Source organism: Aquarana catesbeiana, linkage group LG04 (assembly GCF_042186555.1).
Source record: "Aquarana catesbeiana isolate 2022-GZ linkage group LG04, ASM4218655v1, whole genome shotgun sequence".
Taxonomy (NCBI): domain Eukaryota; kingdom Metazoa; phylum Chordata; class Amphibia; order Anura; family Ranidae; genus Aquarana; species Aquarana catesbeiana.
In genome coordinates, this window is record NC_133327.1 from 517,362,213 (window position 1) to 517,377,606 (window position 15,394).

The following is a 15,394-nucleotide window of genomic DNA, read 5'->3' on the forward strand; positions in this document are numbered from 1 at the left end:
AAACCCCCCCAAATGACCCCATTTTGGAAAGTAGACACCCCAAGCTATTTGCTGAGAGGCATGTCGAGTCCATGGAATATTTTATATTGTGACACAAGTTGCGGGAAAGAGACAAATTATTATTATTTTTTTTTTTTTTTGCACAAAGTTGTCACTAAATGATATATTGCTCAAACATGCCATGGGAATATGTGAAATTACACCCCAAAATACATTCTGTTGCTTCTCCTGAGTACGGGGATACCACATGTGTGAGACTTTTTGGGAGCCTAGCCACGTATGGGACCCCGAAAACCAAGCACCGCCTTCAGGCTTTCTAAGGGCGTAAATTTTTGATTTCACTCTTCACTGCCTATCACAGTCTCGGAGGCCATGGAATGCCCAGGTGGCACAAACCCCCCCCAAATGACCCCATTTTGGAAAGTAGACACCCCAAGCTATTTGCTGAGAGGTATAGTGAGTATTTTGCAGACCTCACTTTTTGTCACAAAGTTTTGAAAATTAAAAAAAGAAAAAAAAAATTTTTTTTTTTGTCTTTCTTCATTTTCAAAAACAAATGAGAGCTGCAAAATACTCACCATGCCTCTCAGCAAATAGCTTGGGGTGTCTACTTTCCAAAATGGGGTCATTTGGGGGGGTTTTGTGCCACCTGGGCATTCCATGGCCTCCGAAACTGTGATAGGCAGTGAAGAGTGAAATCAAAAATGTACACCCTTAGAAATCCTGAAGGCGGTGATTGGTTTTCGGGGTCCCGTACGCGGCTAGGCTCCTAAAAAGTCCCACACATGTGGTATCCCCGTACTCAAGAGAAGCAGCAGAATGTATTTTGGGGTGCAATTCCACATATGCCCATGACCTGTGTGAGCAATATATCATTTAGTGACAACTTTGTGCAAAAAAAAAAAAAATAAATAAATAAATTGTCACTTTCCCGCAACTTGTGTCAAAATATAAAATATTCCATGGACTCAACATGCCTCTCAGCAAATAGCTTGGGGTGTCTACTTTCCAAAATGGGGTCATTTGGGGGGGGTTTGTGCCATCTGGGCATTTTATGGCCTTCAAAACTGTGATAGGTAGTGAGGAGTAAAATCAAAAATGTACGCCCTTAGAAATCCTGAAGGCAGTGATTGGTTTTCGGGGCCCCGTATGCGGCTAGGCTCCCAAAAAGTCCCACACATGTGGTATCCCCATACTCAGGAGAAGCAGCTAAATGTATTTTGGGGTGCAATTTCACATAGGCCCATGGCCTGTGTGAGCAATATATCATTTAGTGACAACTTTTTGTAATTTTTTTTTTTTTTTTTTTTCATTATTTAATCACTTGGGACAAAAAAAATGAATATTCAATGGGCTCAACATGCCTCTCAGCAATTTCCTTGGGGTGTCTACTTTCCAAAATGGGGTCATTTGTGGGGGTTTTGTACTGCCCTGTCATTTTAGCACCTCAAGAAATGACATAGGCAGTCATAAATTAAAGACTGTGTAAATTCCAGAAAATGTACCCTAGTTTGTAGGCGCTATAACTTTTGCGCAAACCAATAAATATACACTTATTGACATTTTTTTTACCAAAGACATGTGGCCAAATACATTTTGGCCTAAATGTATGACTAAAATTGAGTTTATTGGATTTTTTTTAGAACAAAAAGTAGAAAATATCATTTTTTTTCAAAATTTTCGGTCTTTTTCCGTGTATAGCGCAAAAAATAAAAACGGCAGAGGTGATCAAATACCATCAAAAGAAAGCTCTATTTGTGGGAAGAAAAGGACGCAAATTTCGTTTGGTTACAGCATTGCATGACCGCGCAATTAGCAGTTAAAGCGACGCAGTGCCAAATTGTAAAAAGTGCTCTGGTCAGGAAGGGGGTAAATCCTTCCGGGGCTGAAGTGGTTAAGGACCGAGCCTCTTTCTGAGATTTGGTGTTTACAAGGTAAAGACATTTTCTTTTTGCTAAAAAATTACTTAGGACCCCCAAACATATTTATATATATATATATATATATATATATATATATATATATATATATATATATATATATATATATATATATATATATATATATATATATAAAATTTTTTTTTTTTATTACTATTTTTATTTTTACACTGTTCTTTAAAAAAAAAAAAATGTGTAAACATCCCTTTTACACTGTTCTTTAAAAAAAAAAAAAAAATGTGTAAACATCCCAGGACCTCTTAAATATGAGATCTGGGGTCAAAAAGACCTCAGATCTCATATTTACACTAAAATGCAAAAATAAAATAAAATAATGTAATGTCATTTAAAAAAAAAATGTTGCTTTACGAGCTATGGGCGGTAGTGGTGTTTTGACGTTGCTTCCGCCCTGCAATGGTATGGAGACGGATGGGGGCCATCTTCCCCTCACTCGTCTCCATACCAAGCCAGGGAGAGGACCCAATCTCTTCTGCCACTGCCGACGGTAAGTGGTGGAGGGCACCGGAGAGTGGCAGGAGGGGAGGCCCCTCTCCCGCCGCCGATTAAAAGTGATATTGCAGCGAATCCGCCGCAGAGACCACTTTTATCTGAAGTCCGATCGCTCACTGAAGAAGAGGATACCAGGGTTATGATAGCTAGCTGCTGCCATAACAACGATATCCCTCTTCAAAGTGCCGACGTATATCAGTGTCAGCCGGTCCGAAAGTGGTTAAGCTGCTTTCACACTGAAAGCGCCGGCCGTTAAATATATATATATATATATATATATATATATATATATATATATATATATACCTCTCCAATCCTTTTAGCTGCGCTTTACTGCTGTTTAAGCAACGCTTTGTTGCAGCGCTTCGGGAAGCGCTGCCCATTCATTGCAATGGGCAGGGGCGTTTTGGGAACGCTGTATACAGTGCTCCCAAACCGCCCCAAACATGCTGCTTGCAGGACTTGTGAAAGCGCCCATTGCAATGAATGGGAGGCAGTTTTCAGGCGCTATTTCTAGCGATAAAACGCCTGAAAACTGCCTCAAGGGGTCTTATTAGTGGTTATGCAGGCAGGCTGAGATGATCTAACAGTGTAAAAAAATACAAAAATAAAATCTGCAGCGCTTAAAAAACCTAACTTGAAAATCAAATAGTGTGCAATATAGTGATCAATCATTTTACTAATTGGTGCTTTTCTTATATACAGTGTTCAGAAGCAACACTGTGTTCAACTTTTGAACACTGTATATGAGAAAAGCACCAATTAGTAATATGATTGATTACAAAATTGAACATTATTTTGTTTTCACATGTTAGAAGATTTTTTGAGTGTTGTACATTTTTTGTATGAAATTTTGTCTATCCAGGGAGATATTTGTGTTCAGCTGCTTGGGGAGGGTATACATACCATAGCGTGGGTGGTTTTGTATTAGACAGTGAAAAACCTTCCTAAATTCAGGGTCCGGCAGTAATGAAGGTAGAACCTCTGTTGCTGCTGGTTCAGCATTGTATGCAATAACATCAGGGTGCCTGCCCACACTGATGTTGGGACTGCAGCATTGTCAATTCCTTGGCATAAGGTAAGCTTTACTCAGTTAGATCATCCTTTTGACAAAAACAAGCATTATATATCATATCACGTGTGGGGGGGGCATGGTTTTTATACTTTTAATAACTACTCAGAGTTATACATGAAAATTAGACAGTCATTATTTTGCTCTATTTATGTAGTAACATAAATCATTTCAGTGATGTAGTCACTTGCAAGATGTTAGTGTATATTTTTTTGTTTTTTATATATGTTTATATATACTTATTTTTCTCATTAGTGACCCTGAATGTGAGTCGAACCCTCTCCTTGGTTGCTATTGCCTGTGGACTGCTTTTGGAAAAATGCGCTTTGCTCATTCAATGGACTCTTTAACACCTTTGTGGATATCCTGCAAAATTACAGTATGATCATTTGTTTGAGCTTGGCTCACCATACTAAACAAATTGGCCTCCTGGTCTCGGACAATATTATTTATTTAATGGTACTTTTGGGAATAGGACCATTTTGCAACTTTTATTATATGTTTTTCATATCTTTCAATATATTTCTAAGATTTTTATAATCTTTGAAGTTATTGATTGTAAGATGAAGCAGACCTATAATCACATTTGATGTACATTTGTTCAATAAATACAGCTATAAGATGCAGGTATATCTATAAAAATTAAACTGCACAAGTAGTAATGTAGAAAGACATACATTATATTCACTGGTATTATTACTGCAACAGTTTTATAATGTCATTTTCCAGATCTTTGGTTGTATCTGCATACAACAATTCGTACAGTACACATCTACCGTGTTTTATTGAGATTGACATAGGAGATAGTCACTGAAAGTATGTATGTGTGTATATGTATATATATGTATGTGTATATGTATGTGTATATATATATATATATATATATATATATATATATATAGTGGGGACGAAAAGTATTCAGACCCCCTTAAATTTTTCACTCTTTGTTATATTGCAGCCATTTGCTAAAATCATTTAAGTTCATTTTTTTCCTCATTAATGTACACACAGCAACCCCATATTGACAGAAAAACACAGAATTGTTGACATTTTTTGCAGATTTATTAAAAAAGAAAAACTGAAATATCACATGGTCCTAAGTATTCAGACCCTTTGCTGTGACACTCATATATTTAACTCAGGTGCTGTCCATTTCTTCTGATCATCCTTGAGATGATTCTACACCTTCATTTGAGTCCAGCTGTGTTTGATTATACTGATTGGACTTGATTAGGAAAGCCACACACCTGTCTATATAAGACCTTACAGCTCATAGTGCATGTCAGAGCAAATGAGAATCATGAGGTCAAAAGGAACTGCCTGAAGAGTTCAGAGACAGAATTGTGGCAAGGCACAGATCTGGCCAAGGTTACAAACAAATTTCTGCTGCACTTAAGGTTCCTAAGAGCACAGTGGCCTCCATAATCCTTTAAATGGAAGACGTTTAGGATGACCAGAACCCTTCCTAGAGCTGGCCATCCGGCCATACTGAGCTGTCGGGGGAGAAGAGCCTTGGTGAGAGAGGTAAAGAAGAACCCAAAGATCACTGTGGTTAAGCTCCAGAGATGCAGTCGGGAGATGGGAGAAAGTTGTAGAAAGTCAACCATCACTGCAACCCTCCACCAGTCGGGGCTTTACAGCAGAGTGACCCGACGGAAGCCTCTCCTCAGTGCAAGACACATGCCTGCATGGAGTTTGCTAAAAAACACCTGAAGGACTCCAAGATGGTGAGAAATAAGATTCTTTGGTCTGATGAGACCAAGATAGAACTTTTTGGCCTTAATTCTAATGCCGCGTACACACGGTCGGACTTTTCGTCTACAAAAGTCAGACGGACCAAAGCTGGCTGACAATCCGATCGTGTGTGGGCTTCCCCGGACTTTCGACTGACTTTTCCAGCCACAAATCTGACGGACTTTAGATTTGGAACATGCTTCAAATCTTTACGTCGTAACTCCGCCGGACCCAGAAATCCGCTCGTCTGTATGCTAGTCCGACAGACAAAAACCCACGCTAGGGCAGCTACTGGCTATCAACTTCCTTATTTTAGTCCGGTGTACGTCATCATGTACAAATCCGTCGGACTTTTGTGTGATCGTATGTAGGCAAGTCCGTTCGTTAGAAAGTCTGCCGCAAGTCCGCCAAAAGTCCACCGAAAGTCTTTCGGACGGGCTGTCGGACTTTTGTTGCCGAAAAGTCCGACCGTGTGTACGCGGCATAAGAGGTATGTGTGGAGAAAACCAGGCACTGCTCATCACCTGTCCAATACAGTCCCAACAGTGAAGCATGGTGGTGGTAGCATCATGCTGTGGTGGTGTTTTTCAGCTGCAGGGACAGGACGACTGGTTGCAATCGAGGGAAAGATGAATGCGGCCAAGTACAGGGATATCCTAGATGAAAACCTTCTCCAGAGTGCTCAGACCTCAGACTGGGCCGAAGGTTTACCTTTCAACAAGACAATCACCCTAAGCACACAGCTAAAATAACGAAGGAGTGGCTGTTCTTGAATGGCCCAGCCAGAGCCCTGACTTAAACCCAATTGAGCATCTCTGGAGAGACCTAAAAATGGCTGTCCACCAATGTTTACCATCCAACCTGACAGAACTGGAGAGGATCTGCAAGGAGGAATGGCAGAAGATCCCCAAATCCAGGTGTGATTGTTGCATCTTTCCCAAAAAGACTCATGGCTGTATTAGATCAAAAGGGTGCTTCTACTAAATACTGAGCAAAGGGTCTGAATACTTAGGACCATGTGATATTTCAGTTTTTCTTTTTAATAAATCTGCAAAAATGTCAACAATTCTGTGTTTTTCTGTCAATATGGGGTGCTGTGTGTACATTAATGAGGAAAAAAAATGAATTTTAAATGATCTTAGCAAATGACTGCAATTAGCAAAGCGTGAAAAATTTAAGGGGGTCTGAATACTTTCCATCCCCACTGTGTGTTTGTGTGTGCGTGTGTGTGTATAATATATACAATAGTGAGGGGGGCACTAGTGATATGACCACACTTATGACAATATCTTATATTACAAAAAGAATCAACTTCATAAACAATTTTAAAGTGCACCATGCTCAATATTATTGTGAATATAATTTAGTAATGAAAAAGTCTTTTGTAAAGTCCATAGATTCTTCAGTGATAAGTTGCCAAAGTTACATAAAAAAGCACCATCACCATTTGGCAATGATTCTGCAGAAATACACCAGATGTGCTTAGTTAGGATTTCCTACTCACCATACGAATATGACCTCTTTAATTAAAAAGAAGGTCAAACAATGCTTAGTAGGTAGGATCTTTAAACTTGCTTGAATGTCAATGGAGATATAACAGAAGACTTTGAATTTATATCCTCCTCTCCACCATGGTGACCCATTGCAAATAAGAGAAGGAAGGAACCATAGCGTAAAATTGTTTTAATAAAATAAGTAAAAACAAGTAACAGAATGCCTGCTTACATTAGCATGTGCCTTCTCCGGCACTGAGGCTAGCCCGCATGTATCACTAGGCAGGAACCATACACCGCCCGGCTCGCGCTCGTGGGTTGGCGTGCAATCCACCACCAGAGGAAAACCAGAAGTACGCCACCCAGAGGTGACGTGACCAGAATGCGGCTCGATGTACGTTTCATTTTACGTCATCAGGAAGTGTTTCGTTCACTAAGCAGAAGATATTAAATATCGTGAAAGTGAAATGTGATTGGCAGGGTGGTTAATCTCCGCCTACCTCATTCCCTCTAATTCACAAAACATCCCCCATAGGAAAGACCAGCAGTAGGTGACTACAATCAATATTTTGAATCCGGAAGGACATACAAGAATTCATAAGACCATTATACAGCAAAGTCAATAATGAATTAATATGATATAATAAGAAATAGGAAAAAGATAACCATACCATATATAATGGATATAATTGGATAATATAAATGAAAATAAATAAAATAAAAATAAATAAATTAAAATAAAAAATAATTAAATAAAGAAAAAATGAAAAATTAACAATAAACGTGGGATATTCAATAACCTTAAAATTACATTCTTGTAATTGGGAACATGATTACCTAATCAATAAGTGAGAACAATTAAATGTGCAATAACCTTGTGAATTAATGTATATTTATATTATAATTATAATATTTATATTTTGAATATGACTAAATAACAATTCTTTAAAATAATTGATACAGGACGCTCGCCCCGCGGGCAGGGCCTAGAGTGTGGTGTCTTCATCCCTTCTGGATATCTGCTTTGGGGGATCAGGAGGATATGCACAGGGAGTGGCAGTTTTTCTTTAATACCAACCGAGACACTGCTCCTGCGGATATGGTCTGGGAATCCTTTAAACTACACGTCCGGGCCATATTGACATCACGCATTAATAGATTGAAAACCTCCTCAAGAGCACTAATTCAGCAAGCCACTGAAAAATTAGACGAGATTACAAATGAATTCAGCATAGATCCTACGCCCGATAAAGCTTCAGCACTGAAATTTCACACACGGATAGTGGATCAATTACATTTCGAAAAGGCCAAACAAAAATTATTCTTCTCAAAGCAGAGAGTATTTGAACAGGGTGAGCGGGCGGGCAAATCGTTGGCGTACCTGGCTAGACAAGATGCCAGACCTCCAATGGCTCCAAATGATGTGCTGCTGACGGACCCTTCGACAGTGGCGGATACATTTCGGGCATACTATGCCGACCTTTACTCATCTAAAGTACAGGTTACTGCACAGGAGACCCAGACCTTTCTTCAGGATATTCCTTTCCCACAAATCTCGGAATCCCAGTTGGTGGACCTTGAAGCTCCTCTTACTGCGGATGAGATCGCGGCGGCCATGGCATCCCTGGCGCCTGCAAAGGCTCCCGGGCTGGATGGCCTGCCACTAGACTTCTATGCAGCTTATTCAGAGGAACTAATACCTGAGCTACTGAGGTTGTATAACCATATTTTTGAATCCGAATCCCTTCCCCACTCACTTCGACAAGCGGTAATCATATCGGTAATCATGCTTCCCAAGCCGAGCAAGGATCCCCTGCACCCCGAGTCTTACCGCCCAATCTCGCTGCTACAGGCTGATATCAAAATCTTGGCGAAGATTTTGGCTATTCGCTTGAACCAAATCATTCTATCTCTTATACACCCGGATCAGACGGGATTCATGCCTGGGAAAAACACAGCTATGAATCTACGTCGCCTGTACATGAATATTTTAGCAGCACATGAGGAGATAGGGAATAGGGCAGTGGTAGCACTCGACGCCGCTAAGGCGTTCGACTCCGTGTAGTGGGGATACCTATGGGAGTGTTTGAGAGGTTTCGGGTTTGGATCTAATTTTATAAAATGGGTCAAATTACTTTACTTTCTACCTGAAGCCCGCGTAACAGTGAATGGGAGGACATCGGATCCATTCCCCCTTGAACGGGGGACCAGACAGGGATGCCCGCTCTCCCCACTCCTCTATGCATTGGCGGTAGAGCCACTTGCCATTTCTCTTAGGAACAATCCCAAAATACGGGGCCTTAGGGTAGGGAGCTTGGTGGAGACGGTGAGTCTCTATGCTGACGATATGCTCCTGTATCTGGAAGACACAGGCCCATCTCTACAAGCTGTCCTCCAGACTATTGAAGGTCTTTGGTAAACACTCGGGGTTGCGTATGAACTGGTCAAAGTCACAGATCTTGCCTCTAGATGTATCACCTCCCACTAGCTTATCAGCGACCCTCTCCTTGAAGAGAGTGGCACATATCCAATATTTGGGAATACAAATAACCAGGGACCCCACGGAATTTTTAGATAATAACATAGAACCGCTTTTTCTATATCTCAAATCACATATACAAATATGGGCACGTCTTCCATTGGCGATAATGGGTAGGATCAACCTTATCAAAATGATCATAATGCCGAAGTTTTTGTATGTGTTCTGGAACTCACCTGTACTCATCCCTCTTAAAGTATTCAAAACAATTGATTATATTGTCAGTGGAAGCCTGTAATGAAAGCTGTATCTCCTTTTAAATGTCGCTTTTTTACTACTTTATCACAATTGCTCCTGATCCGCATATATTGACTCTTTGGAATGGCTTTAAGCCATTTTGGATGGTGACAACTTTGAATAGGCACATAACCATTCCTATTTGTGTCTTTAAAAAATGTAGTGGTGGTGATCTTATTATGTTTTTTGTTAGTACTAGATCCAGGTAGCTGATGCTAACCAGATCCCAATTAGCAGAAAATTTTAGCCCATAAGTGTTGGTGTTTATTGCACTTAGAAATGTGTCTAAGCTGGCTTGAGAACCTTCCCAAAACAAAACAATGTTGTCAATATATCTTTTATAAAATTTGAGCCCCCTCCACTCTTTTTGGTATATGGTTTCTTGTTTCCATTTGTTGAGCATTATGTTGGCTACGCTAGGCACATAGCATGCCCCCATAGCTACTCCCTTGATTTGGTTGTAGTACTGGTCCCGAAACCAGAAATAGTTCCCATTGCCATTTTTAACCCTTCGATTAAATGGTTAATTTGTGGATTTTTACGTTGGGAATTTTTTTTTTCGTAAATTCTTTTTATTAAAGGTTTTTTAAATGTAGAAAAAGATACATACAAACATTGAACATAACATTCAGCACTACAATTCCCAGCACCAGTGTACAATGCAACTCCCATACCAAATAATAACAGACATCAGAAATCCTTCTATATTAAACCCTAGTAAAGGGGAAAAAAGGGGAAGGGGGAGGACATATACAATGTACAATCATTATATGCAGTATGATACCCCCTAATAGCAGTAGTAAAAGAGGTTATAGGTTCCCATCTAGGCTTACACAAGCCTCACTACCCGCCACATAGTTCATCTATTCACCAGGAGGCAATTAATCTGATGCAGTTGAATTGTCATCTATCCAGCCACCCCACACCTTTATAAACTTATCTGGTACCCCTCTACTGAGATATGTAGCTTCATATAACGGTAGAGCCTTGTTAATCAATGCCTTCCAGGCCATGAGGGTAGGAGCCAGCGGTTTCTTCCACGATAAGATAATCACTTTGCGAGCATAGTACAGGAGCAATGTGAGTAGAGTACGGATCACATTTTTGGGTGCTAATGTGTCCACCAAGCCCAACAAACAAATTTCAATAGAAGGTGCAATAGCAATTGTAGTTACCGACCTAACACAGTACATCACACCCATCCAGAACCGCCGGATGTGCGGGCAGAGCCAAAAAATATGCAAAAAATCTGTTCCAGGTGCATCACACCTCCAGCAGTTCGAGGGGTGCGCAGGAAAAATCCTTGCTAATTTAGCGGGGGTGTAGTATATCCAATGAAGAAACTTGAACTGTATCGGGTGATCACGGGCCGTCACAAGTCTGGCAAATGTGGTGCTCCAGACATCATCCCAGTCATTGTCAAGCTGCGGGAAATCCAGCATCCAGGCAGCACAACAGGATGTGAGAAGCTTTGTAGTGTCAGTGAACAGTTTCTAATATATAGTAGATAAGGCTTTGGGTAGTTCCTTGTCCCTGAGTAAGTGATTCCAGGTCACAAGCCCGCACATTTAGGGTGGAGGACCCAAACTGAGCCAAAAAAGCAAGCCTGAATAGCAGAAAAACAGAACAGGTGCGAGCTAGGGAGCTGGTGCTTACTTCTGAGCACATCAAATGTCAATAACATCCGAGTTCCAACCACCGTACCCACTGTTTTAATCCCATATCTGGTCCAGACTATTGGATCTGGATAGGCAAAAAAATGGGATAAGCTTGGATTGCGCCACAGAGAAGTATAAGGTGACACTACCCTGTCCTGAAGTGCCGCCCTTCTAATCAGGTCCCATGCTCTGATACCTGAGCGCATTGACCCTGTCATGGGATAGGGAGCCCCTTTTCCCCTGTATAGTAGGTCAAATAGTGCCTCATATGAGCCAACCACTGTGGCCTCCAGAGTCACCGCAGCATCATCCTCTGGTTGAGTCAGCCATCTATGTGCAATAACCAACTGCACCATTAAAAAATACCTAACAAAGTTGGGTACCGCCAACCCCCCTTCTTTCCAGGGCTGCTGTAGCACTTGCAATCTAATGTGTGGAGTCCCCCCACCCCAGAGGAAGTCTATAATCACTCTATCAATGGACTGGAAAGGGAATTTTTTTTTGACAGCTTTCACAGTAGCAATTTAAGATAAGACCATTAATTACATGTGAACCTAAATATGCCACTTACATATTCGAATGCCCATGCCCAAAGCAATATGTGGGCAGGACCTTGTGTAAGTTACGTACAATAATCAACAAACACATAACTAATATTAAAAATGGGTTTGCTAAGCATAGTGTGTCAAAACACTTTAGACCATACCACCATAGAGACCCCACACTGCTCATTTTTTATGTAATAAACAAAATCTCCAAACATTGGAGAGGGACTCATCTCAAAAGAGCAGTATCACAGAATGAAACCAAATGGCTATATAGGTTGGATACCATGCAGCCTGCTGGTATGAACATAGATCTAGAACTAAATTGTTTTTTACTAATGATTAGCATCCATCCTAGGGGGTTTTCCTGCCCATCATCCCATTAGTTGTTTATATTAATTGGGTTAAAAGAGTGGCATGTTACATGGGTCCAACATCTGTATCAATTATTTTAAAGAATTGCTATTTAGTCGTATTCCTAATATTAATATACATTAATTCACTAGGTTATTGCACATTTAAATTAATTGTTCTCACTTAGTGATTAGTTAATATTAATATTATTTGTAACGAGCCCCTTGCTCGCTCGGTTCCACTCTTCCGACTCTCCTCTGCAGCTATAGAATCAGATTGCAGATCGTATCATCTTATTGTTCGGTCATCCAATGTTCCGGGATTAGAACTACAGCTATGTGCCGTTCTAACCCAGTTGTGATAGCTCAGAACAAACACCAGGCAGGCTGTATGTAAGTTCAAACAGGAATCTCACAGGGATGGGCGTGTGACGTCTGCACGGGGGAGGAGCCCAGCGTCAGCTCTGGCGGAGGTGCAGTGACAGAGCGTCCGGATGTCTCGTGGGGTGAGAGACCACAGAGACGCGGATTTGGCCCGGTGGTACAGCCGTCCGCTGGACTAGACACCCTCGCATCCCGTCACCCCCCACCCCCCCCCACACCACGGACGTGGTAGAGGGAGGCTTCACCCGGTGGGACCACCTGAGCGGAGGAGCAGCGGCCGGACTCGGAGTTACAAAGCCACGCTGCCGGCGGGTGATTCACCTGGAAGCTAGCCACTGTGAAGGGATCAGAGGCAGGGGGATCCAACCCGGCGGCTGCAGCGTGCTTTCTCACCGGTATGGTATGGAATAATCTTTCTGCTTAATCCTACGCTGCTCCCGCTGCAGACCGACAACTTACCGATAAAAGAGGAAAGGTATGAGAAGACGAAATGTTATATAATATAACCCCGGCTACCCATATATTATACTATCAGCACGAATTTTGAAAGATGATTGAGCTCTGAACTGTATTTTGCTGTGATCAAAAGAGTGGGGCTATTTGAGGAGAAGAGAGGAAAGCAGGAAGATATACGCTTTTTCAATATAGCTGTGTACGGACATTCTCTCCCCCAGGGCAGTAAAAAGTTGGCCAAAACCAAGCTTTCCATTAATATCTTCCCCCCTCGACATTTTGCTGTGAAAAAAGTTCCATTGTGCTATACTTTTGGGAGGGGGAAAGGGGAAGAGGGGGTAGGGAAGGAGGAGGAGGAGGGAGGAAGAAAGGAAGTGAAGAGGAAAAGGAAAAATAAATGCACGGTTTTCAGTAGCAAAAATTTTTTTTTTTTTTGTTTTATTTTTGCTGGTCCAAGAACCGTTTACCCCGGGAGCTCCGGGTAAGGGTAGTATTGGGTCCGGAGGACCGTATGAACCTTCCCTAGCAAAACTCTCCCGCAAATATATCGAAGCCGGAGAAGAAGGTGACTAATCCTTTCTCAGCATTCCCTCCCCCCATCTCTAGACTGCCCTGCCACCCGGCCCCACAGGGAAGGCACAACGGTAGGACAAACTTAGTCCCATGGGTGGAGACCTGGGCCGAAGCAAATAGCTTCAAATAAGTGGTAGCTGAAAACGGCAGGCAAAGGCGAAAGCATGAGAGGCCGCTCAACGCGAACAACTGAACCCCAGAGTGCCAGAGAGAGTCTTAACACCAGTACCATCCAAAAATATTTAAAAGAAGTAAGCGCCAAAAGTCCGGGTATGGAGACGAAACAACCAGGGACAAAGGACAGAAAGAAAGATCAACTGAAGCAAAAAGGGGGTCAGGGGGACAAAACCCGTGAAGAACTGGACTTTGAGGGGGCGTCTGCCTGTAGTTCTGCGGAAGAACAAAGGATAATGGCACTAGTTCCAAGTAAAACAGAACTTATTGAAATGTTTACTAAGCTAGAAAACGTGATAAAAACTGAAATATCTAATGTCCGAGCAGATATGGGGCATCTCCTTCGTCGGGTGGAGGAGGTAGAGGAAGTGTCAGTGCTTCAAACTAAAGAAATCTCTGAATTAAAGGACCAAGTTAGCAAACTACGGAATGAAAATCGCATCATGGTATTTTGGATGGAAGAACAGGAAAACCAAAGTCGGCGACAAAATCTGCGCATTAGGTCCATCCCGGAGCAACAAAATGAGGACCTAGGGGAAAAGATGAAGAAAATCTTTAACCCTATTATGGGAAAGCGAGAAGAAGAGCCCATTTTGATAGACAGGGTGCATAGAGTAAGAAGGCCTCCTCATGTAAAGCAAGACACCCCAAGAGACGTGATAGTTAAATTTCACCAATACGAAGTTAAGGAGAGAATATGGAAGAAATTAAAGGGGGCCCCCCCCATAACGTTTGAAGACAAAAAGCTACAGATATTCTCCGACTTATCTGCAGGAACCCTCGCTCGTAGAAGACAGATGAGACCAATTCTGGAGCAGCTAAGGAAATCTAATCTCAAATATAGCTGGGGGTTTCCAACATCTCTGATAGTCTTAAAGGACGGTAGATTAAACAGGATGAGATATTTGGAAGAGGCACAGGACTTCTGCGACAGTCTGGGTATCCCCATCCCGGATCTGTCACAGGCTAAAATGATTGAGAGACCTTGAGGGCTAAAATGTTAAAATTTTTTGACCTGTTGGGGGGGGTGGGGGCGGGGCGGTTAGTGGAGAGGAACTTCCTTCCTTTTTTTTTGTCCCTTCCCCTTGTCTTCTCCTTATCGGCCCGCCACCCCCTCCCCCCCCTCCCCCTCCCCTTCCAGGGGGGGGGGTTTGGGGTTGGGGTGTTGGTTTTGTGGAAGGGGGTGGCCTTGAGTCTTGAGTCAAAGGTGTGGGCTGGTGGTGGCTCCGGGGGGGTCGCGGTTAGTTGTTTCTGCTGGGGGGGTGGGGGGGATGGGGGTAGGGGTGGAAAACCAGGGGCGGATCCACCGGACTTTGGAGACAAGTTACACCTCATACACTCTCTCCCCTTGGGAGGGAGAGTAGACGTCAGAGTTTTCGCTGGAGCTCCACTCTGGCGAGGGGGTTCCGTAGATTGGAATGGGAGAAGTTCCAAGCTGGGGGACTCAGGGTGGCAATATCACCACTGGTGGGGGGAGAGGGGGAGGGGGTGGGAAAGGGGGGTGGGAGAGAACCGGGGGGGGAGGGTGGGAAGGGGGGTGGGGGAGGCACTGCAGGACGTGCTCGGAGGAGGTAGGGATATGATAGAAGATCAGACCTTCAGTTATGCTGGAACTTAGACTCATTTCATATAATGTGAAAGGGCTAAACTCACCTTGTAAAAGACATAAAATATTAAAAGAGCTGGAACAGCTGAGGGGAGACTTAATTTTCCTACAAGAGACACATTT

General features: G+C 42.3%; 1 protein-coding gene across 4 annotated transcripts in view; it reads left to right on the forward strand.

Moving 5' to 3' along the window:
- Positions 1 to 15,394, forward strand: part of ARV1 (ARV1 homolog, fatty acid homeostasis modulator) — a 109,875-nt gene that overhangs the window by 36,761 nt on the left and 57,720 nt on the right. For 3 of the 4 annotated variants that reach the window (XM_073627762.1, XM_073627761.1, XM_073627760.1), the window contains one exon: positions 3,778 to 3,955. The exons of the other annotated variant lie outside the window; for it this stretch is intronic. In XM_073627762.1, the coding sequence (XP_073483863.1) occupies positions 3,778 to 3,872 (95 nt within the window). In that variant the 3' untranslated portion in view covers positions 3,873 to 3,955. Of the gene's footprint in view, positions 1 to 3,777; positions 3,956 to 15,394 lie in introns of those variants that run through there. 4 annotated transcript variants of the gene reach the window in all.